We start from the raw sequence: 23535 nt of genomic DNA, 5'->3' as shown, positions 1-23535 counted from the left end.
GAGGAGGAGGAGCTGGGGGCGGCGGCGCTGCAGCAGCAGGCGGCGCAGCCGCGCCTGCAGCTGACGGCGGAGGGCATGCCGTACATTACGGAGACGGAGCCGCTCGTGGAGTGAGCGAAGCGGCCGCCGCAGCGGAGCACGGACAGGAGGCTGCAGCGGAGAGGAGGCTTGAGCATTCACGCATTCTTTCATTACATATGGGGGCTTGACGTAGACTGCGTGGGGTGCATGGGGCCCCATATGGGGAGCCGAATGAGGCTGAGAGCGGCTGCGGCGGCATTGACGTGCATGGGTTTGGGGACCGTCAGGGGCTGGAGTGCAGTGGGGTCGGGCAGCACAGGCTTTCGGACTGTTGATTACAGAAGGGGACGGAGGGAGCAACGCATTAAACTACTTCGCAGCAAAAACGGCTCAGTCTATGACCCACTTCTCCTAGGGACACCCCCCGTCTAAGGTGGGCCTGCCTAACTTAGATAAGCATAGATAAGCATATATAAGCTCATCTAAGGGTTAGGTCCGCGCGGCTATCTAAGGTTTTGGCCAACCCTGGTTAAGTAGCATGGGACAGCTCCCTGCGCACGAGTCCGCGAGCGTGTCATTAAGCATTGGCTGACAGGATGAGAATGTGTCTCATTGCTGCCATAAGGATAGTCCGTATCCGCGTCTGAATTTGCGATCTCAGGCGCCCAGCATGTTCGCCAAGACGAAGCGGGATCCGCTGTGTCTTTGTATGCTGATCAGGGCGCCCAACAAGGGCAAATGCCGTGTAACGGTGGACTACTGTATGACATTGTAAATGATAGCCGGACCATTCACAGCCGGACCATCATACCTGTGTAGCCACAATGGCATGGCAGTCATGGCCCACCGGTGCGCATACTTGCGTGCTCAAATCCTCAACCCCTTGCGAACCATGCAAAACGCTTCACGCCTACACATCCATCCAGGCCAGTCAGAACCGGCCGGCTTATTCGTACAGCACACCGTAGCCGCGGGCGCCATGCAAATGCTCATGATTAATACAGGGTTCATACTTCATACACACATGATCTCATTCGTTGGTCTTAACATTATATTGCCCGGCTGGCGCATCCGGCCCGGTGGCATGCAGCAGCACGCCACATCACGCGGCCAGACCTCTAGGCTGCGTCCCTGCGTGCAGCAGCCCTTGCCGCTCCTCGTCTCCCTCCCCCTGCCCCTGCCCCTGCCCCTCCCCCTCCCCCTGCCCCTCTCCCTCGCCACGCAGTTGCGTGCCGCCACACCCGGGTGCATCAGGTGCGCCGCTGCCACCCCACCGCAGCGCACGGAGCGGCTGCGCGGCCACCCCCGCCACCACCCCTGACCCGCCTCCTGCTGCGCCACTCGCACTCGCACTTGCAGCCCCTAACCCGGCCTCGCAAGCCGCCGCTGCTGTCAGGGCGCCGCTCCTGCCGCCGCCGCCCGCTGGCCGCCAAGACAAGGTGCAGCGCAGCAGGCTGGCGCCCTCGCCCTCACCCTCGCCGGCACCCTGGCCCTCGCCCTCGCCCGCACCCTGGCCCTGGCCCGCCTCGTCCTGACACGCATGGTCCTGGGCCACAGCATCAACACTGCCACCAACACCAACACCAGCAGCAGCTGCAGCTGCTGTTGCTGCTAGTACTGCTACTGTGGCTACTGCCGCTGAGCTCCGTGTCCCCACTGCCCCTACTGGCGCAGGCCCCAGTGCGGATAGCGAGGGCGGCAGGGGCCCCTGCTGCTGCTGGGACCCAGGCCCTGCCACCGCCGCTATCGGCACCAGCACCCGCTCTGTGCCGCCGCCGCTACGCCCGCTGCCACCGCTACGCCCGCCGCCGTCCACCCGGACCTCCTGCAGCTCCACTTGCCGGCCGCCGCCTGAGCCGTCCGGCCCTGCCCCTCGCCCTCCCCGTTCCCCTCTACACCCCTCACTCCCCTCCCCTCCATCATTCCCACCCCTCCCCGCTGTCGTGCGCGCCGCCTCCTCGTCCTCGTCATCACAGCCGCCGCCCGCGCCCTTGCTGGTCGCCTTGTGCCGCGCCGCGCCGCCGTCCGCAGCGGCCGTCGCCCCGCCGGCCGCCGCCAGCTGCGTCTGCGCCTGCTGCTGCTGCTCCCCCGCTCCTCCTGACTCTGCCGCTGATGTCGCAGGTCCAGCCGCTGCTCCTGCTGCTGCGGGCGGCGGCTTGGGCCGGAGGTTGACGAGTACGGCCCCGGTGGCGATTAGCGCTGAGCCGGCGCCGCCGCTGAGTGACAGCGACTCATGCAGGAACAGCAACCCCAGCATGTACGAGTACACAACCTAGGGGAGGGGGCAGCATCCATGGAGGGCAGAGGATTTAGACCACAAGTATGAAGTGACGGGGGCATACAGGAGGGCAGGGAGGGCGGGGGTAGGGAGGGTGTGTGCCTGGGTGGGTGTGATGGGGCGGTCCTGCTGGACGGGTGCTACCGTCCACCGCAACTGACCCCTCCGTTGTCAAAGCATAGGCCACGCCCTCCTCCTCGCGCTTTTGCAATGGGTTCGGTTTAATTTGGGCTGGTACCTACAATCCGCCCTCCCACCAACCCACACCGACCCACACCGACCCACACCAACCCAACACCAACCCAACATCAGCCCACACCAACCCAACACCCATCCGCACCGCCCGCACCTGCGTGAAGTTTATGGCTGAGGCCCGCGCCGCGCTCAGCAGCTGGAAGCCGCGGCCGATGAGGATCTGCCCCCAGAACGACGTGGCCGCTACGCCCGCCAGCAGCGCCCACTGCAGCCCGCCCGGCGCCACGGCGGCCGCGGGCAGCCCCAGCGTCAGCGGCAGGGCGCTGGAGGCGGCGGCGCACACGTGGAAGTACACCGACATGACCAGGGCTGGCTCGCCCTGTGCGGTGGGATTGGGAGGTGGTAGGGTGAGGAGTGGTGTTGGGAGGGGTGGAGAAGGACGAGTGAGGGAAAGTGGGGCAGATGGTGGGGTTGCGGGTCCCAGGGCTGGGGGGCATCGGAGTGCCGCAGCTGGGCGCGGTGCAGTGGCGGCGGCGCGGCGGCCGCGGCAGCGTGTGCAGAGGGCACACACACGTGCACAATGCCTCCGGCCGCACACGCCGCCGCCCCACACGCCGTCACACACAGGCCTCTGCCCCCGGCCCCTGCCCCAGTTCCCCACCTCTACCCGCGCCACCACCCCCTGCCAGGGTCTCCCCTCCCCTCCCCTCACCTTGCCAATGAAGCGGATGCTGATGAAGGCGCCCGCACTCAGCACCGCACTCAACACCCCGAACAGGGTCCCCAGCAGCCGCTGCGCATCCCACTCCACACCCCCGCCGCCTCCACCCGCACCCGCCGCCGCCGCCCCAGCAGCAGACACGCCCACGCCGCCGTCGCCGTGCAGCGCCGCGCTGCTACTGCTGCTACTGCTGCTACTGCCGCTGCTGAAGCCCAGGAAGGGCGGGCGGGTGATGAGGACCAGGCCCGCCACGCTCACCAGCACGCCCACCGCCCCGCGCCCCCCCAGCGGCTCTTTCAGCACCGCCCACGCCACACTGCAGCGGGGGACCCGGCGGCAGCAGCAGCCGTGGCAGCAGCAGTAGCACAAGAGCAGGAGATCAGCAGGGAGCATGCCGGGTCACATGTCGGGTCGGGGCCAAGGGCACATGCACACCGGTAGTCCACACGCAAAGACCGGCCCCGCCCCACCTTCACCGCCCCTTCACCATCCCTTCCCCATCCCGCCCCGCCCCACTGCCACAGCCACTCACACGGCCGTGACCGCCGGGTTGAGGAAGAACAGCGTCACTGCGTCCGCCAGCGGCAGCAGCTGCAGCGAGAAGTAGTAGCTGGTCATGGCGGCGGCGCCTGGGGAGGGGGGGGGCAGGTGGTGTGGTGTGGTGGATGTGTGGTGTGGTGTGGTGTGGTGGGGCGGGTGTGTGGTGGGTGGAGTGGGTGCAGGTGGTAGGTTTAGACAGTAGTCGAAGGAGATTGGGGCTGCAAGAGCAGTGCTCAGCTTGCGCCCAATCGTCCCCCAACATGGGTTTGGAAGCACTGCCTCTCCCCCCTCCACCTCATCCGTGCTGTCCCCCCTGAAACCCCCTCCCCCGCCAGTTCCACATGTACACTCACACGCACGCACGCACATGCACACACACATGCCTCCCTAACCGAATGGCCCCCCGCATACATGCACACACACATGCCTCCCTTACCAATCAGCCCCCGCACACATGCATACACACACACATGCCTCCCTTACCAAACAGCCCCCGCACACAGTCCCACACACACATGCCTCCCTCACCGAACAGCCCCCGCGACATCAGGAACTTGAGGTTGGCTCGCCTCCCGAACAGCGGGCTGACGCCGGCGGCCCGAGCATAGACGGCGCACACCAGGAAGGAGGACACGGAGCGCACCGCCACTATCTGTGTGCACGTGCGTGTGTGTGTGTGGGAACAGCACAAAGGAAGGAAGCATGAAGCATGTGTATGTGTACCGTATTCTGCCATGCGTGGGGTACTGCTCGCACAAAAAGAGAGGATGGAAGACGGGGCTGGCGGCGGGATGGCGCTGGGATGACTGCAGTGACTGCAGACCAACACCGGGCCCCACACCACGCTTTCCTCTGCTGGCCCCACGCCACGGCCGCTTCACCGCTTGCCCCCTCCCCTTCCCTACCCTCTCGCACCCCCTCCAGCCCCCCAAAGAACTTGGTGTCGTGTTACGTAACCTATGCCCTTGCCCGCAGTCCACATCACCAGCCGTATCCTTGCCAGGTGCCCCACACCGCTCGTCCCCCTCTTGGCCCCACACCGTGGCCGCTTGCGCCACGAGCCTACCTCCCTTCTCGCACCTCCCAGCAGCCCCAAAGCCCAAAGCCGCTGGTTCTGGGTTCTGGGTCTTATTTGCATTTGGCATTAAAATTAAATACCCCCATGTTCCCCTCCTGTCCCCGCCTGCGCACCTCGAACACGGGCATGTCATGTCCCATGAGCTTGACGAAGAAGGCCGACAGTGAGAACACAACCGCCGCCGCGCACACACACGCCACGCCGCTGTCCCACAGCGCTCTGTGAGTAAGAGTGCGTGTGAGACACACACATGTAAGCAACTGAGGGGCAATATAACAGGCAATGCAGAAGACGCCAGCGCTGCAGAAGTTGTGGTGCAGCTTTGGGTGTGGCTAGTCCAACGGCGAGACGTGTGCGCCACGTTGGCTGCAGCGCGGGAACCACCCACCGTGTGAGCGCCGCGAACTGCTTCTTAAGCACCGACATTCTATTTGGCAGCACATCCCCGCTTCTTGGCTCGCTAGACCGCAGCAGCTTGGCTCCGTCGTCTTCGGCCTCGTCATTACCTCCCATTCCCCCGAGACTGCGAGCCCTTAGTTTGTGTACATTCAGGCTTTCTATACGACTTGGTGAAACGATCGGGGTTCCGGGCAAACAACGCTTGTAGCCGTGCGCGACCGTAAGGATTCCGGTCGCTTGCGGCAAATTAGTATGGATGTGGTGGAAGCTTATATAAGGTAAACTGATGTTGCTTAGTTTCGTCACGGCGACCAGCGCGCTTGTCGGACGGGGCGAATTGGGTCCGAGAGATGGTCACCTCCCCCACGCCCCATTCGAGACTTTATGTCGACCAGCGCGATTTCCCTACCAGGTTTCCCACAATTTGCCACAGCTAGCCCAGTCAGCCCCGCACGCACTTGCCCTTGATATGTGAGCTCACAACACCCACCCTCTGCTTCCATAATACCCTCGTGCCGGTGTGTGCCAGACGTTGCCCTTCGGTTATCCACACGTGTCCCTTTGTTAGACTGAACCCCATCCCGTGCTGCGCGCCATCACCAAGTGCCCTCAAGCCAAGCTTACTGTTACAATGTGCGCAGCGCTCTATGAACCCATGCGGCATGCCGTATTGCCTGACCAAGCTGGCCATCAGGCGGGCCAGGCAATCAACCCGCGCCTACCTCCTGCCGGCACGCACAAGCATTCGCCCGCGCCAGCCAATCGAAAGTGCCCCTATAACGATATCAGCGTTGGAGTGCGCGTGCGCGATAAAGGCGCACCGCTTGACCATAAAAAAGCACGCAAAAGTCTGCAATACGGGGCACAGCCTTGCTCTCAACTCAAAAGGGCTTCAACGCCGCCGCAGAAGGCGTCATACTCGGCTGCCCTTCCTTCCCTTACCGTCTCTCACTCCGGTAAGCACGTAACCAAATAATCTTAAAGTTGCCAGTCCAGGTCACTACAAGTACAATCAGTCAAACGGAAAGAAAAGAAAGAGTTTAGAAAAGGCTGACAGTCTCCCTACTAAGTCAACCACAATGTGATACAAGAGCGCAGCTTGTGCGCCACTTGTGCGGGCGCGTACGTCCGCAACTAACACCACCTGCACTGCAGCATGGCCTGCAACTCCATCTCCCCTTGTGTCCAACGAACCGGCAGTACATATGCACATTTAAAGCCGCCGCCCATCTTCCTTAGACTCTCAACTCTACAACCCCTCATCTCTTATCTCATTCAGACATCGACACCTTGGGCCATGCATGAACGCCTTTCTCACAAGCACACAGTAGCGAGCCACGACTGCAAGGCCGCAAGCACTAGCAGCAATGACGTCCTACCTGCATCACCGCGCAGCCTTCTCACGGATTCGCATCAAGCAAGTCCTTAGTGCTTTATGCCCAACCCTTGATTCTCCCAACCGCTCACCTTATAAAAGACCACCGCATATGTTACAAAACGCTGCCTTACTCCTGAACTGAACGGGGCCCCACACACATTCTTGCCGCGAGGTTTCCCCAGTGCCGCAGCAGCGTTTTCCTAAAGATACAAGACCCCAGATGCGCACGGGCCGGCCATCAGAGCGGCGACAAAAGGTTCCACAACAACCGCAGCCGCGCGTCTTGCGCACGGGATGGCCCCCCTGATGATGACGCTGGTGCGGAAGGCTGCATCGATGCCTCCACCGCCGCGCGGGGCCGCGCATGTGGCCGCCAGGCCCCTGCCCACACCTGTGCCTGCCCCAGCTCCATTGCCTCTTGCTGCTGCAGCAGCAGAGGGCGATGGCTGCCGCCGCCGCCGCCACTGCCACCGCCCGCCCCTCCCGAGCGCAGCTCTGCCGCAGCCACAACCGCAGCCGCAGCCACTGCCACCTCCGGAAACGCAACGCCGGACTGCGCCTGCGGAGGCCGCGGCAGCAGCGGCACCGACAGCGGCGGCGGCGGTGGCGGCGGCGGCGGCGGCGGCGCGGGCAGGAGTCAGTAGTCGTCGCTGTCGGTCTCTGCTCCCTCCTGCCCGATCTGGTCCTGCATCTCGTCGTCGTCGCTGCTGCTGCTGGCCGTATTGATGTCCACCACACACGCCCGCTCCAGTATGACCTTGCCCTCCTTGTACTTCTGGGACTTCTCATACGCCAGCTCCTGAGGGGGCGGTGACGTGGGTGGGAGGTGCGTGGTGGGGAGAGGTGGCGGGGGCGATTGAGCCGGTGGGGGGGGCAGTTGAGCGGGGCCTGCTTCGTCAGCCCTGACACGCCGCCACGCATGCATACGGTGACCACGCCCGCACGCCCGCACGCCGGGACACCGACTCACGTACTTCCATCCCACGGGCCACATGCATTTGGAGCAGTACACGTCACACACCACGTGCAGGCCTGGCGGGTGTGGGAGGCGACAAGGGGGTAGGGGAGGCGGGAGGGCGAGGTGAGGTGGCGGGGAGGCGAGGTGGGGGACCGGACAGGTGAGTGCGGAGGTGGCGGTGAGCACATCGGGGATTGGGTAGTTGGGCACGTGACGCATCTGTGGTGGTGGGGTAGTAGGTGACACGCGTGCCCCGCCACCCGCTGCACCGACCCCATCAGCCATACCTCGTTGCAGCCCACTCGTCCGCAGCCCGCCCCGCTCACCCGTGGTCATCATGCGCTCCTCGCGCGGGCCGCTGGACAGGTTCACGGCGGTGTTGAACAGGTACGCCCGCCCGTGCTTGGAATGAAACTGGCTGCGGGGGTCGAGGGGTGCGGGAATAGGTTGATGCGGATGGGGGCTGGGCCGAAGCCGCGGGGAACGTTGCTGCGCGCGACGGCGTAGTAACCGCACCAGGACAGGGGGAAAGCTGGATTTGGCAGCACTCGCTCTCATCGGCTGCCGCAAGCGCGAGACAAACAGCGCCCCACAAAAAGCGTCGCATATGCAAACCAGAATGTGCGTCGGCATGGCTGTCCCTGGCTCGTTCCCACGCTTTCAGCCCAGCGTTGCGCGCGGTGTTAACAAGGCCGCATAATGAGGTTGTAAGCGCGGTGCCGGTGTGCCATTGCGGCCAGCTCTGAAATATTAGGGTTCTGCAAAGCTGGCCTCTCGGCTGTCCCTTGCAATTACCGTGAAACGAGCTCTGTGGCGGACGCCAGGTTGCAGTGGCACATCTTGCAGGCGTAGCAACGTCCCTCCAGCCACTCATAGAATGGTCTACCCATTTTGCGGGCTGGAGCGCCGAGAAATGTGCAGCCGACTGGAATGACAGGCCGCTTGCAGTTTGCGTCCCTTGCACGAGACGCGCGATGGAGAACTCTCTAGTATGTATGTCGGATGGAAATTGCGCAGGCGCTGGCGAGCGAGGGCAGCGTTGGAGGGCAAGCGCCGCTTGCATGCGACATTGAGATTCTGACGTGGCCCCCCAACGCTCGCCTTGAGCCCCGGCGCCATCCGCACCTCTTGGCCTTCCGCGCACACATTAACATCCTTCCCCCGATCCCTGTAATGATACAGCATGCAATATTGGCACGACCTAATTGACCTGGGACATTGATCCGAGCGGTAGGTTGTATCCTCGACGCCAACCACCGTCGGCCCGCGCCACCAACGGACTTCTACCAACTAGTGTTCATGTTGAACATGCCACCTGATGGAAAGTAATCACCATGGCCGCACGCTCTGCACGCCTGTTGCAGCTTTCATTCCACGTCTGATTCCGCCGCCTCTGCTTTGCGCCGCCGGGCGTTGCCTCCGCCCACACCGCCGCCCTTGTGGCCGCCTCCGCCGCCGACGGTCGACGCGGGTGACAGGAACAGCGGCAGGGGCCGGGGGTAGCCTGCGCGGGAATGAAACACACAGACTTACCGTACCTCTAGGATCATGCGCAAGATGAGCTTAGCAGCCTTTTGAACCGCACACGCCAGGCAGAGACTAGACGGCTGGCCTCCCAACACCGCAGCAACCCGATCACGCCTACGCGGCCTACCCCTCCACAGCACACACACACCCGCCACTCCGCCCCCAGTCCCCAGTCCCGGGCCCCTACCCACCTGTGTGCCAGCAGAACGACCGCACGCACACCGCGCCCCGGTTGAACAGCCACGCCACGTCCGCCGCCGCCAGGTCGCGAGTGATGGCCGAGGTGGCGGAGCCAAAGTACACCGCGCGCCGCCGCGGCAGCGGCAGCGGCAGGTGGTGCAGGTGGTGGTGGTGCGTGTGGAGGTGTGTTGAGGGCAGGTGGGAAGGTTGTGGCAGCTGGCCGGTGCCGCCTGCGGCGGCTGCAGCGTGCTGCTGGCTGGGGGCGTGGGGGCTGCTGGCTGCGGGGCTGAGGCCCAGCAACTGGCCCAGAGTGAGTCGGAGGGGCCCGTCCGGCGTCTGTGAGTGTGTGTGGGGAGGGAACAGGGGAATGGCGCCATTACGCCATAGATATGTGTTGGCAGTGCGGCAAAGCTAAGCCTGGGGTGCAGGCCGCCCCTTCAGATGCATAAGCCTTCACCCCCAAACTCCTGCTAATGCGCCTCTTCGCCAAAAGTATCGGGCTGGTGGAAACGCCCCGTGCCTATGGTTGCTAACTGGAATTTGTCAGGACGCCTACCCGCCCCACGCACGCTTGCCCCCGTCTGACCGTCCCTGCATCTGGGTGCCCCCTATGCGTGCGCGGCATCCAGGCTGGCAGTGCTTGTGGGAAGCCGCACGCGGCCCGCACACTGCCCGCCCCCCCCATCCTCTTTCCCTAACCACCCCTCATGCCGTCCGCCCCTTGCCCTTAACCCCTGCCTTGCGCCCACTCTGCCTCTTTTGCCGCCTGGCTTGTAGTCTTGTCTTTGTTATTCCTTCTTGATCCTATTGCCGACGCGCCTCGGCCCTTTCGCTATGCCTTGCCCTTTCGATTTTTGCCCCTCCCCTTTACCACATGTCGCGCTCCTGGCCCGACGCTCCCTGCCCGGCGTCGGGGCTGCGTTCCTGGTCGCCAGGTAAGTCGTGGGTTTTGTTTGTCGTCTACGCGTGTCTGTCCTGTGCTGTTGTGCGTGCCACCGAGCCCGGGCGGCGACATTTCTCGCGAGCGTTGCTCGCCCTGCTGCTCCACGACGCCTCGGCCCCCATCCCATAACTATTATCACTTGCAACTAACGCCTCTGACTGTGCTCCGCTCGTTTTAGCTTGGTTTGGTTTAGTTTGGCTGGAATTTACAACCCCCCCAGACACACACGCATACACACACAATTCTTGGTCCGAATCCTGTCCCACCCCAGCCGCCCTGCCCCCTCGCGCACCTGCGCCGCGGTGTGCTGCACCAGGAACAGCTCGTTGGTCTGGAAGTAGGTGCCGTTGAGCGGGAAGGCGCCGCGCAGCGCCGCAAGGGCCGGCACCAGCACAGCCGCACGCAGCGGCACAGCGCTCAGAGCCGCAACCCGCGCCAGCAGCGCCGCCGCCTCTTCGGGCACGCCCATAACCTGTCCGGTTGCTGCTGCTACTGCGGGCGCTACAGCCAGCGCTACCGCCGGCGCTTCTGATGCCGCTGCTGGGGGAGGTGGCGCTGCTGCCATCGCTGCGCCTCCACGCTCGGCCCCGGCTTCGGCTGTAGCAGGAACCAGCGCCAAGGGTGCGGCAGTAGCTCTAGAGGCAGTTGCGGTCGCATCAGCGGCAGTAGCAGTGGCAGCAGTAGCCGCGAGCCGGGCCAGCTGTAGCACCATGTTAGATAGGCGGTGCAGGTCTGGAAGGACCTGCTCCGGGCCCAGCACCCGCCACAGCGGCGCCGCGGCGGCGGCTGTAGCAGCCCCTTCCCGGGTTGTGCCACTGCTACTGCCGTCGCCGGCGGCGTCTACACCAGTCGCGTCCTCCGTGGCCGTGCCTGCGGCCTGCCGCCGCGCAAACGCGGGCGTGATGGGGCCCTTGCGCGGTCCGGCAGTAGCAGTCCCGGCAGTAGCAGTCCCGGCAGTAGCAGCGTCGTGTGGTGCGCCGCCGCCCGGCGGTGCTACTGCTGTTGTGGCGGCGGTCTTGGCGGCGGCGCGTGCGGCGGCCTTGGCGGCTGCCACCTCCGCCTCCGCCACCGCAGCCCGCCTCTCCTGGTCCGTCAGCGGCGTGAGCAGCAGCAGTACGTACGGCAGTAGGGCGCCGTCTGCCGTACTCGCCGCGGGGGAGGGCGGCGGCGGCGGCGGCGGCGGTCCGGCGCCCTGGCTTGCGGAGGCGTCAGGGCTGGAGTCGGGCACTGCTGGCGGCGGCGGGGGTGCGGGTGGCGGCCAGGCGGTGCCGGGCGGGGATATGGACTGCAGCACAGCGTGCGACACCTGCCGGGCATGGAGGTGGTTGGGATGTGGGACTGGGTGTGGTTGACGGTCGACGTCAGGGACGATTGGAACGGACCACTTTGCTGTCTGTGTTTCCGGTACAAGGTGAAATGACGGATGCCGCTGATGCAGTACAGTACAAGCTCGCTCAGAAACGCAGCGCTTACCTCCAGTCCGGCAAACAGCCTGCGAGTGCGGCTCTCCGAGGGCGCCCGGCCCAGGTGCACCGCCCGCAGCGGCAGCCCCACAGCCGCTGCCGCCGCCGCCCGCGCCTCCTCCTCCTCCGCCTCGTCCTCTAGCCATCCGCCGCCGCCGCCAGCCGCTGCGCCGCCGCCGCGGCGGCCCCGCCTGCCGCCAGCTGTGCCTGCAGGCACCAGTGCCGCCTTGAGGGCTGCTGCTGCGGCTGTTCCTGCTGAGTGCCCAGCAGCAGGCGGCGGCGCTGCCCCGGGCTTCTTGGCGGCGGCGGGGATGCGGATGGAGCCGTCCGCCTCAATCACGTACAGCTCCCCCTCGGCCCCGGTGTCACCTGCACACACACACACACACACACACACACACACACACACACGCACACACATACACACGCACACACACACACACACACGCACACACGCACCGAGAAGGTAGCGCTCAGCTTTTGCAACAGTGCAAGGCGACGCACCACCTGATTCGGGTTGGCGGCTAGCGATGCCCCGCATGCACACACGTCGGCAGCAGCCGCCAGGCCGCCGCGCGCCCCCTCATCGCCAGCGCGACCCACCCGAGCCGGGCCGCCGGAGCCCCTCGGCACCCAGCCGCTGCTGCACCGCGGTGTGTGCGGCCGCCAGCGCCGCAAAGGCGTCTGCCGCGCCCTCCCGTCCGCACTTGTCCGGGTGCACGCACACGGACAGGGCCCGGTAGTGACGCCGCACTGCCGCCGCCACAGCCGCGGCCGCTGCGGCCTGAGGCGCCACTGATGCGCCTACGGCAGTGGATCCAACATGGCACGGGGCGTTGAGGCACGATCAATCAAGTGGACCGCGCACGATGTGGTGATGAACACGGTACCCAAGCGTGCAGCCCTCACCTCCGTCAGCGCCAGCCGCAGGGTGCGACTCCGCCGCGCCTCCACCGCCTCCTCCTCCTCCACCACCGCCACCGGCTGCATCCGCATCAGGGCGGCGCACCAGAGTGTCCGGCGGCAGCCCAAGCACCTCCAGCGCCGCAGCCACGGACAGGGCCTCATGCCCGGCCCCGCCGCATGAAGCTGCAGCCGCCGCAGGCAGCGCTGCGGGCAGCTGCCCTGCTGAATCAGCCTGCGGTTCTGGCGGCTGCTGCTGCTGCTGCTGCTGGCCCCGGTGCCGCTGCAGCACCGCCAGGATGCGCGCCACCTGCTCCGCGCCGTTGCCGCCGGTGCTCCCGCCGCCGCCTGGCGCTTCGGGCGGCGCCGGGGGCAATGCCGAGCAGCCAGGAGCCCCAGCAGCACCAGCAGCCCCAGCAGCACCACTAGCACCACTAGCACCACTAGCACCACTAGCACCAGCAGCCCCAGCAGCGCCCGCCCCAGCAACGGCCGCAATGCCGGACGTGTAAGTCCTCAGCTCCACCCGTGTGGTGGTCGGGGGTGCGTGAGCCCGCGGCTGCGGCCTGGAGGCCTCGGCTGCGGCCGCCGCCCACCCCCCGAGCGGCTGGTGCGAGAGCCCAGTGCCTGCTGGAGTGCCTCCGACCCGACCGCGGCCTCTCCCAGCGCCACCTCGACGCAGGCCCAGGCCGTGGCCCAGGCCCTGGCCCTGGCCCTGGTGGAAGGTCATATCCGGTAGCCCCGCACAGGAGAGCTTCGCCTGCTGGCCTGTGAAGTCCGCAGATGGCAGGGTCGGGCACAGCGGCGACTGGGGCGGCGGCGAGGGCTCAGCGCCCTTCGCCGGGGTGGTCGGGAACGCAGGTGCAGTGGCATCCGCAGGGTAGGTGGGAGCTGCTGCGGCCCTGGGAGTTGCCGCCGTGCCGGGCGGGGGCTTCGTGCTGGCAGCGCACCCGGCAGCCTCGGCTGCACCGCCCGCACTGGGAGGGCGGGTCCCGCCACCAGCCGCGGCAGTGCGGCAGTGCATCGCCTCCGCACCCGGACCCAGGCCGCTGCCGTCCACGCCAGAGCTGCTGCGACCCAGGCCCAGACCGTGGCCATTCAGGCCGCCCAGGCCGCCCAGGCCGCCCAGGTCGCTCATGTCGGTCAGGAAGTCGTTGAAGCGGCTGGGGGGGCGGGCGGCGCGGGACAGGCGGCGGGGCGGGTCGGCGGCAGGCGCGCTGGCCGGCTGCCCCCGCTCCGCGGGCGCCTGGGGCTCTTGTGGCTCCCTACCGCCGGTGGCTCCGTCAGCTGGTGCCAGCTCTGGAGGGCGCTGCTGCTGCTGCTGGTGGCGCTGCCGTGGCGACTTGCGGGGCGTGGCGGGCTGAGGCGCGGGGCCCGCCGCTGCTGCTCCAACAGGAACGATGGCGACTGCGCTGCCGCCTGGGGCGGGCGGCGCCGTGTGTTGCGGGTGGTGGTGTGCTGGTGACGCCACGACATCAGGCGGCGGCATGACCCGAGGTGTCGCCGGGAGGGCGCAGGGGTCCTCGCCAAGGCGACCCCGCTTCGGCCCCTGGCGCTGCGGCCCAGCTGCCGCCGTGTGGGGGCCGCCACTGCTGTCGCCCGCATCCTGCTGCGACGGCTGGTGTCCCTGGCCCCGCAGCTGTGCCCGCGTGCGCTGCCACCGCCGGTCCTGGGAGGCTGCAGCAGCTGTGCGGCGGCGGCCGCGGGCTGTGCCGCCTGCTGGTGGTGGTGGTGGTGGTGGTGGCGGTGGTATCTCTCCGCCGCCTGCTGCTAGCAGCCTCCCGGTTGGACCCCTGCTGGGTGCAGGGGCCCCCCTCCGCCGTTTGCTGCGCCCGTTCGCCTGGTCGCCCATGTCATCACCAGCCTCTGCAGAGCCCGCCCATGAGGCAGCGACAGAGCCCGCCCCTGAGGCAGCGACAGCCGCATCAGCAGCCGCAAGCCTGCTCGCAGCAGCGCCAGCTGCAGCCCCTGCAGCCGCTGCTGCAGCCGCCACCGCAGCAAGCTCCTCGCCCAGCAGCATACTCAGCTCGTTGCGTCGCCGCTTGCCCGCCGCCGGGCGGGCTTCCTGCGCCAAGGCAGCGGAAAGCACCCGCGGCACCGGCGGCGCAGGGGGTGCGGTGCCGTCGCCACTAGGCCTGGTGCTGGTGTTGCTGGTACCAGCCGCCCTGACCTCGGCGCGCCTCTGCCTCCAGCCCACTGCGATGCCACCCGCTGCAACCCCCTCAGCAGCCTCCTCTTTAACCTCCAGGCGGGGAGCCGTAGCAGCCGCCGCAGCCGCGGCCCCGCTCGTGACAACCGGCGTGGCGTGTCGGCTGCTGCGGTGCAGGCCGCTCACCAACGCCCCGTACTCCTGCAGCCGCCGGACCGCTGCCGCGCCGGCCGCTGATGCCGAGGCCGCCGCCGCCACCGCCTGCGTGCCATCGCCCCTGTCGCTCTTCACAGCCGCCGCACCACCGGAGCTGCTGTCTGTTGCTGCTGCCAGCAGGGCTCGCAGCTCACGCGTAAGCCGCCTGCCGGCAGCCAGCGCAACGCCCGCTGGTGGACCTGTCGCCAGCGGCGCCACCGCCGCCGGGTCTTCGGCTGCAGCCTCGGCCTTGGCGACCCCAGGACAATTGCGGTGCTGGGCAAGGGGCTGGCCGGCCGGTGGCGGGTGGGGTGTCTGCTTTCTGCGCCGATCCGCCCGCTGCCCCGCCACTGACACCAGCACTTCCGACGACACAGCAGCGTCAGGCTGCTCCCGCTCCTGCTGTTGCGTGCGGCGGCTGAAGGGTCCGCACCCGTCGCTGCGGCTGCCGCCATCCCCAAGCACCCCGCTTCTCCCTCCTGTCACTGCAAGCGCCCGCAGCTCCAGCAAGAGCCGGCTCTTGTGGTGACTGCTGCTGCATTGGGTCGCCTGCCGACGTGGCGATGCCGCCGCCTCAGACGCCTTAGCAGCGGGGCATGCTGCCGCGTCTGCCGTCGCCTCCGCCCCTTCCGCCTCTTCGGCCTCTTCCGCCCCTTCCGCCGCCGCGTCCGAGCCAGCGACTAGCTGCGCTCCCGCCGGCACCTCCATGTCCGCAGCAGCCGCATCGGCAGCCGCTGGCGCCGCCCGGACTGTAGCTAGTCGGCGCCATCCGCCCGGCCCACCTGCCTGACCCTGCTCCTGTGCCTGGTGCTGCCCCTGCTCCTGACCTTGCTCCTGCCCCTGCGCCTCGACCTCCATCTTGAGGGGGGCCGCCTTGCTGGCGGCTCTCCCCCCGGGTGCGTCAGCCGGCTCCCGTCCGTCCCCTAGTCCCGCTCCTCCCTGCGGCGCGTCAGCGCGCTGCAGCCCGTCCCCCAGCCTTGATTGCTGCAGTCCGTTCCCGAGCTCCGCTTGCTGCTCTGGAAGCGGCACTGCCGCCGCCGGGGGCTGCAGCCATGGCTCTGACTGAGCCGCCGGTGCCGACAGCACCAGCGGTGGCAGCCGCGCCTGCCGCCCCAGCGGCGTCGCATGAGGCTCTGGCGGCAGCAACAGCGGCGGCAGCCGCTCTGAACACCTCTGCGCGTGCGCCTGTGCCTGCGCCTGCGCTAGCGGCGACCGCCCTGGCTCTGGTGAAGGTGATGGTGATGGTGCGTCTGCTGCTGCAAAGCCCACATACTCGGTAGCCGCAGGCAATTCCGCGGCGGCAGGAAGGGGCGGCGCGTCACGGTCTGTTAGGGGCGGCTGAGACGGCGACCTCCGGAAGCGCTTCACGCTGCGCCCTTCGCTGCCTGCGTGGCCGCCGCTGGGGAGCCCAGCCCCCGCATGTGAGGGGCTGGCGCTGGTGTTGGGTTCGATTGCCGTGACGGCAGCCCGCGGCGGCGGCTGGACAGCGGTGGGCGACGCCGCTGCTAAGGGCACTGGATCTGCCAGCGGGAGCAGCGGCGGCGGCGGCGGCGGCAGCGGCAGGTCCTGAGCGGCGGCATCTGGCGGCGCCGGGCGCCGCGCCGGCAGCGCAAATGGCGGCTGTGGCTGCAGCACGGGAGTCTGCTGTGCTGGCGCGATTTGCTGTGGAGCCGGGTACGGCCCCGCCACACACTCTATGTCGGGGACCGCCGCCACATACTCGCCTGAGCCCGCGTCTGTGAAGCCACCTGCCGCTGGCGCCCCGGCGTGTGCAGCAGCGGGGTCGCCAGCACCCGCCGCCGTTGGAGGGAGCCGCGCAGCTGCTGAGGCCGCCGGCCGCTGCGGCGGCTGTGCCGGCACCGGCGGCGGCGGCGGGGGTGCGGGCGGGTAGATGACGACGCCGGGTCCATTAGCAGTGGGGACCTGCGCCGCCGCACAGCAGCACAGCAGCACCGGGGCCTCAGCGCCGTCCGCGGCCTTAGACGGCAGCATGGCCCCATACGGAAACAAAAACACAAACACACACACGCTGCGCCGCTGCGCAGTCCACCCTCCACCTGCGGACCCTACTTCCCTACTGGCCTTCCCCGTGCCACCCCTCCTCCTTCCCGCTCCTCGCTCGCCTTCCCGCCCCTGGCCTCCCACACCCGCCACTGACCTTGAGCTTGTCCCCGCCCTGTCTGGCGTACTCGCACTGCCCCGCCAGCGGACAGCGGTCGCAGTTGGGCTGCCGCTTCTGACAGAACACCTGCGCGCGAGAGTGAGAGACGGGGAGGGGGGAGGGCGGGGCAGAGGGCGGTGAGTAGCCGTGTTGTGTGAGCGGCGCTGGAGCACAGGATGCATCAAATTATCAAGCCCCGCTACAAGCAAAGCCCTCCGTTTGCATTCCATACACCCACCCACACCCACACCCACACCCACACCCACACCCACACCCACACCCACACCCACACCCACACCCACACCCACACCCACACCCACACCCACACCCACACCCACACCCACACCCACACCCACACGCCCTTTGCCCTCCCCTCCCTCCCCCCACCTTGCCCAGTGTGATGGCCTGGTAGTGCAGCTCGTACAGGCTGGCTGCGTCGAAGGCGGTGAGGCGGCTGTGCAGGTAGGCATGCAGCGCCGCCTCCTCGGGGTAGGAGCCCAGCTGATCCAGCGACTGGTCGGCCTGGGGGTAGTGGTGGTGGGGGGGGAGGGGGCAGCAGGAGGGGGGGTTTGGGGGGAGGGGGCAGCAGGAGGGGGTTTGGGGCGGGGGGGCAGGAGGGGGGCAGGCAGGGAGGGAGGGGGCGGGGTCTTGCGTTGAACATTCCCGACGAACGAAGGGGAGGGAGGGACGGATGGGCCAGGGAGGTTTTGAGCGAGAACTCAAGGACGCGGCAGAGGGCAACGGACACGGGGCAGTTCCGGGCGGCGTCACCATGCGGCGCTGGGCGGTGCGGCACCGCGCAGGGCCCCGCACACGTACACACACGCGCTCACGGCCCCCACAGCCCTCAGACACCCGCCCCACCTGCCGGCCCGCCTCCTGCGCGACGCACCTCAATGGGTATCCAGCCCAGTCGTACAAACACACGCGCAACGTTGACGTCCACAGGGAATTCCTGCACACGTGTGCGCGGCGGGGCAGTGGGGAATGCACATGTCTGTGTGTGTATGTGTGTGTGTGTGTATGTGTGTGTGTGTGTGTGTGTGTGTGTGTGTGTGTGTGTGTGTGTGTGTGTGTGTGTGCATGGGTGTTGGGGCAGAGCAGGGTGGGGGCGCTACGAGGTTGAGTCCGCCACCACAACCACCCGCAATCACCCGCAACCACCCCACTGCACTCCCGGCCCCTCGGCCTGCCTGCCCCCCACCTTCTTTCCGAGCGCCAGCAGCACAATGCACGCCGCGCTCTTGCGGCCCAGCCCCTCCACACCCAGGAGGTACCTGCAGCAGGTCGGGGGAAGGCGCGGGGAGGCGGGGGCCAGTCAGGGCGGGGTTCTGTCTCAGACCCACAACCGGTGCTAGCTCAGGGGGAGCGGCAGGGACACCGCGCTGGCGCCGTGCCTCCTCCTTGCCGTTCGCCAGCCGTGCAACAACCTTGGGAGGGGTTCCTCCCTCCGACTCCTTCATCCTCCCCCCACCCCGACCCCAACCTGCCGCACCCACTTGATTGCCTCCTCGCCGCTTAAGTCCCGCAGCCACTCCAGGCTCAGCCGCCCACCACCACCACCGCCACCACCAGCGCCGCCGCCGCCGCCGCCGCCGCCGCCGCCGCCGCCGCCGCCGCCGCCGCCGCCGCCGCCGCCGCCGCCGCCGCCGCTGCCTCCAGAGCCATCACCCGCCTGCTGGCCCGCCGCACCAGCACCTGCGGCCTCACCACCGCCGCCACCTGCCGCGGCCTCTCCCGACCGACCGCCTGCAGCGCCCGCCGCCGGGTCCGCAGCTCCCTCCCACCCACCATACGCCCCACTGCCACCGCCCATGGCAGCAGTCGCCGCTGCAGCACCCTCATCAGCCGCCTCCGACGCGGCACCACGCCCAACAGGGCCCCCGCCTGCGCCCCCGGCTGCTCCCCGACCCCGGCCCCGGCCCCGGCCGCGCCCGCGTGTGTCTAGATCCGCCGCCGGGCCCTCGCCAGCTCCCATGACGGCAGGCGGCGGCCCCCCGCCGGCCCCCGCAACCGCCTGCTGCCCCGCCTGCTGCCCCGCCTGCTGCCCCGCCTGCTGCCCCGGCGGCGGCGGTGTGCGCTGCAGGTCCGCCAGGAAGGCCTGGATGCGGCGGGTGAGCATCTGGTGCATGCCCCTGAGCGCCGGGGCAGGGAGGGCGCGAGGGGGGGGGGCGGGGGGAGAGTGCGGTGGGAGGGAGCTGGCGCGATTGGGGGATATGCACAGCACCTAAAGCCGCGAGGAACTCAAAGCAACCACAACATCTACACGTGCACCCGCCCCGACTGCACCGCCCGCACGCATTATCGCCTACCCGCTCAACCATTACCACAACCACAACTGCCGCCCCCCCCCCCACACACACACACCCATCCCGCCCCCACACCTGCCCGCCCCCACCTGCAGCGTATGAGCTCCTCCACCTGACTGGCGGGCGCCGCCGCCACCGCCGCCCAGTCCACCATGTCGGACCCCACAGGGATCCACCAGTCGCCGCCGCCGCAGCCGCAGCCGCCGCCGCCCGTGACCCCAGCGGCAGCGGAGGCGGAGGCAGGGGAGGCAGACGAGGAGGTGGCAGACACGCCAACATCAGCTGCTGCTGCTGCGCCTGGGAGTGCGAGCGCACCCGTGTCGACGTCGTGGGCGCCGCCTGTCGGGCGCTCGCGTCCGCCACCGCCACCGCCACCGCCGCCGCCCCCGGCCCCAACCCCACCACTGCCGCCGCCGCCGCGAGTGCCGCCGCCGCCGCCGGCCCTGGTCCTTGCGGGGAATGCTGCGGCCAGGTTCATGAAGGCCGCGGACGACAACACGTCCGAGGAGTTCTGGCGGGAGGCGGAAGGGGGTGGGAGGGGAGGGGGGGCGGAAAACGGAGGGGGCGAGGGATAAGAGGGGGAATGGAGGTCAGAGGGCATGCCCCGTGACCGGCAATGCCGTGTGGGCGGACGTGCCAGCTCCCGCCTGCCCCTCCTCTCCCCGCGACCCGTACCGCCGCCCCCGAGCCCTGAGCCCTGAGCCCTGAGCCCTGAGCCCTGAGCCCTGAGCCCTGAGCCCTGAGCCCTGAGCCCTGAGCCCTGAGCCCTGAGCCCTGAGCCCTGAGCCCTGAGCCCTCCAGCCCTGAGCCCTGAGCCCTGAGCCCTCCAGCCCTGAGCCCTCCAGTCCTGAGCCCTGAGCCCTGAGCCCTGAGCCCTGAGCCCTGAGCCCTGAGCCCTGAGCCCTGAGCCCTGAGCCCTGAGCCCTCCAGCCCTCATCCCTGAGCCCTCCCAGGCCAGCTCCGCACCTGTGTGAGGAAGGTGCCCACCACAGAGTCCAGCACCGAGCCTCCCCACCTGCGTGGGCAGGTGCGTTGGAAGGGGTGGGTGGGGGCTCGTGCCTGGAACAACCCCACGTGGTGCAAGGCCGTGCACCACTTGCGCCCCTGCTACCGCCACACGCATTATAAGGCCCCGCCAACTCGCTCCCCATCAAAGTAAGAGCCTCCCTCCCTCCTCCTCCCTCCTCCCCACCTCCACCTCCCCACCTGTAGTTGAGCGCCCGGTCCCCCAGCACGCCCCGCATGGCCCGGATGAAGCCGCCCACGCGCCGCGCCCACAGCACGCGGTCGTCGTGGCCAAAGGGGATCAGGCTCAGGCGCGCCGCACTGGCCCGGTCCTGAAGCACACGCGCCCGCCGCGGCTTGGGGGCGGCGGGGGCCCGGGCGGCGGGGGATGGAGCGGGGAGAGCCGCGGCCGTGTCGTCAGCCGCAGTGCTACTGCCGTAGGCGCCGGATTGCAGCGCGTGTGGCGGCTGCAGCTGGGGATGCAGCTGCGGGTGCAGCTCGGGATACAGCTGGGGCTGGTGGCTGCTTGGCGGCTGTAGCGCCTGCAGCGCCTGCAGTGGCTGTAGCGCCTGCAGCGGCTGTAGTGGCTGCGGGTCCTGCAGCGTCTTCAGCGTCTGGACTGCGGCGGCGAGTGCGGCAGGTGCAAGTAGTGCCCACTGGCCCGGCGGCTGGCCCGGGCCCGGGCCCGGCTGCTGGCCGCGGCCCTGGGGTCCGCCGGGTGGCGACAGCGCTTGCAGCACCGCGCCTGCACCCGCATGCAGCCGGGGCCGGCCACGGCCCCTGGGCATAGCGGCCGCTATCCCCTCCTCCACCCCCTCCTGTACTGGTCCCGCCGCCCCCAGGCCCATCACCACATACCCCCGCCCGACACGCGGCCCGGGGGCTGGATCGGGGTCGGGACTGTAGCGGCTTGGCGGGCGCACCACTCGCCGCCTCGGTCCGGAGGGCGGCGTGTGCATGTCGTGCGGTTGCTGCAGCGGCGGCGGCGGCGGCGGCTGCTCCCGGCCTGCCACAGGAGTGACGGGCTGTGGGGCGCAGCTGGCGCGGCTGCGGCCGCCGCCACTGCCGCTGTGGGGATGCCTTGCCAGGTCTGGTGCAGCAGGGCGGCTGCGCGAGGCATCTTGCGACCATAACGCGCTCTGCTGCTGCTGTTGCGGCTGCTGCTGCAGCGGCGGCGGCTCCTGCTGCTCTTGGTGGTGCCGGTGCTGCTGTTGGTGCTGGTGCCCCGGCAGCGGCTGCCGACCTTCCTGAAGCCCTGCAGTGAGGTCTGCTGGTGTCTGCAGGTGCTGCTGGCGGCGGCCCGTGCCACCGAGACTGGCTTGCTGCTGGTGCCACCACCACATCCCGGCCGCCTGTTCCGACGCCTGCGGCTGCACCTGCGGTTGTGGCCGTAGCTGCGGAGCCGCCACCCCCTGTTGATGCGGCGACAGCAGGTCGACACCCACCCACAGCACCTGTGGGGGGGCGCCGCTGCCATCGCCAGCTGCTGCATCCGCAGCAGCTTCTGGTTGCAAGCCCCTCATGCTCGCGCCCCTGCAGCCTTCGGCGACGCCATGCCTTCGCGTCCAGCCGCCGCCGGCAGAAGCTCCCGCAGCGCCCTCGACTGCCGCCAAAGTTGCCGTCTGATGCGGCGGCGGGGCCTGCTGGTGCTGCTGCCAGGCGTACGCCACACCCCCTGCCGCCCCTCCTCCCAAATGCTCCACCTGCTGCAACTGACAACTGCTGCTGGCGGCTGTAGTGACCCGCCGAAGCACATCGCCGGCTGACTGGGGCTGTAGCAGCAACGGCGGCGGGGGTGGCAGCCACGCACAGTTTGTGCCATGAAGGGGTGCAGCACCCCCGATGCCCCACGCCGACTGTGCGGAGCCGCCCCCTGCCGGGACGCCGCTCCTGCCCCCGCCACCACACCAGTCCCCAGCGGGCAAAGGCCCCTGCTGGCCCCCGCCGGCCCCAACCCCCCAGCCGTCTGAGCTGCTGGGCGGCAGGGGCGCATGCGGCTGCCTCGTGCCGCTGGCGTCCTCATGCTGCTGCTGCGCACTGTGATGGTGGTTAGCGGCGCGGCGCAGAGCACCCCCTGCCTGCCCCGGCAACACGTGGTGGGTCCGGCCGTGTACCTGCTCCCCCTGCTCCTCCTGCTCCTCCTGCTCCACCTGCTCCCCATACCCCTGCCACCTCTGCGCCTGCCACCTCTGCGCCTGTTGAGACTGCTGCGGGTGGCCATGCCAAGCCCCACTGGTGCCCCCAGCGGGTGCCTGCGCCGCGGCCCAACACACCTCGTACCCAGCAGCACTAGGAACAGGGACAGGCTCCGGCGCCGGCACCTGCCCCTGATCCCGCCGTCCCTCGGGGCGGAGAAGCTCCAGCAGGAACTGCAGCTCGCCTGCCGCTGGCCCTGTTCCTGCAGCTGTTGTGCCACTGGCAGAAGCAGCACCCGGGAACCCCTGCACCGAAGCGCCTGTCCGGGGGGGCGGGCCGCCTTGCCCCCGGGTATCGCCGCATGCGCCCATCCATGGACGGCTGCTGACGGCGAAATCGGTTGCAGGGAGCCTGCCGGCATCGGTGCCTTGCTGCCCTGATACCGACCCCTGATGGCGCGGCGAACCCACCACTCCTGCCTGCCCTTGCCAGCTAGCCCAGTAGCCCACAGCGCTGGGCCCGCCGATGCCCCCACTGCCATTGGCGCCTCCGCCGTCCTGCAGGACCGAGCTCCAGATGCCTAGCTGCTGTTGCTGCAGCCCCGGTGAATGTGAGGCATGCATGCCGGCTTGGGGGCCATTGGGCCGTAGCAAGTGAAGGTTGCCAGGTGTTGAACCAGGAACCCCCAGTAGCGGCGGCGGCGGCCGCACTGCTGCCTCCGTTGTGCCGCCGCCTGCTGCCGCACCCTGCAGGCAGTACTCCCAGCTTGGGCCGGCAGCATCCATGGATGCGGCGGCACCGAACAGCTGCTGCCCTTGCTCAACTCCCGGCATCAGGGGCTGCGGGCCATTGAGAAGGCTGACGCGGCTTAAAGGAATACCCACACCGCAGGCTACCTTTGCTGGAAAGTGCGCGGCCGATGAAGGGCCACACAGGGGGTCTGCTGGGGGCCACGAAGCAGTGGAACCCGGCAACCGGTTTGCTTGTGGCAGCTCG

General features: G+C 68.5%; 3 protein-coding genes across 3 annotated transcripts; all 3 read right to left on the bottom strand.

Annotated features, from left to right (window-relative positions):
- Nucleotides 1-179: 179 nt before the first annotated feature.
- Nucleotides 180-5542, bottom strand: CHLRE_07g355550v5 (uncharacterized protein). Its single transcript, XM_043064647.1, has 7 exons — nucleotides 5222-5542; nucleotides 4947-5052; nucleotides 4284-4407; nucleotides 3748-3844; nucleotides 3207-3531; nucleotides 2649-2873; nucleotides 180-2293 (listed from the first exon to the last, which is right to left on the bottom strand). The coding sequence occupies exons 1-7, from the start codon at nucleotides 5344-5346 to the stop codon at nucleotides 1124-1126; spliced, it is 2172 nt and encodes a 723-aa protein (XP_042923215.1). The 5' UTR covers nucleotides 5347-5542; the 3' UTR covers nucleotides 180-1123.
- A 304-nt stretch (nucleotides 5543-5846) lies between these two features.
- On the bottom strand, nucleotides 5847-8574 carry CHLRE_07g355500v5 (uncharacterized protein). The gene is made up of 4 exons (XM_001702005.2): nucleotides 8364-8574; nucleotides 7895-7986; nucleotides 7581-7642; nucleotides 5847-7409 (listed from the first exon to the last, which is right to left on the bottom strand). Exons 1-4 carry the CDS (start codon nucleotides 8456-8458, stop codon nucleotides 7248-7250), a joined length of 411 nt encoding a protein of 136 aa, XP_001702057.1. The 5' UTR covers nucleotides 8459-8574; the 3' UTR covers nucleotides 5847-7247.
- Nucleotides 8575-8630: 56 nt separating this feature from the next.
- Nucleotides 8631-23412, bottom strand: CHLRE_07g355466v5 (uncharacterized protein). The gene is made up of 15 exons (XM_043064646.1): nucleotides 22518-23412; nucleotides 20605-21815; nucleotides 20365-20413; nucleotides 19488-19909; nucleotides 18589-19224; nucleotides 18294-18366; nucleotides 17982-18044; nucleotides 17477-17611; nucleotides 17087-17176; nucleotides 12591-16851; nucleotides 12285-12485; nucleotides 11692-12050; nucleotides 10511-11524; nucleotides 9287-9611; nucleotides 8631-9072 (listed from the first exon to the last, which is right to left on the bottom strand). The coding sequence occupies exons 1-15, from the start codon at nucleotides 23370-23372 to the stop codon at nucleotides 8936-8938; spliced, it is 9831 nt and encodes a 3276-aa protein (XP_042923214.1). The 5' UTR covers nucleotides 23373-23412; the 3' UTR covers nucleotides 8631-8935.
- Nucleotides 23413-23535: the final 123 nt, after the last annotated feature.

Source organism: Chlamydomonas reinhardtii, chromosome 7 (genome assembly GCF_000002595.2).
Source record: "Chlamydomonas reinhardtii strain CC-503 cw92 mt+ chromosome 7, whole genome shotgun sequence".
Lineage (NCBI taxonomy): Eukaryota > Viridiplantae > Chlorophyta > Chlorophyceae > Chlamydomonadales > Chlamydomonadaceae > Chlamydomonas > Chlamydomonas reinhardtii.
The sequence above is the reverse complement of the archived record's forward strand: the minus strand, read 5'-3'. Positions and strand labels throughout refer to the sequence as shown.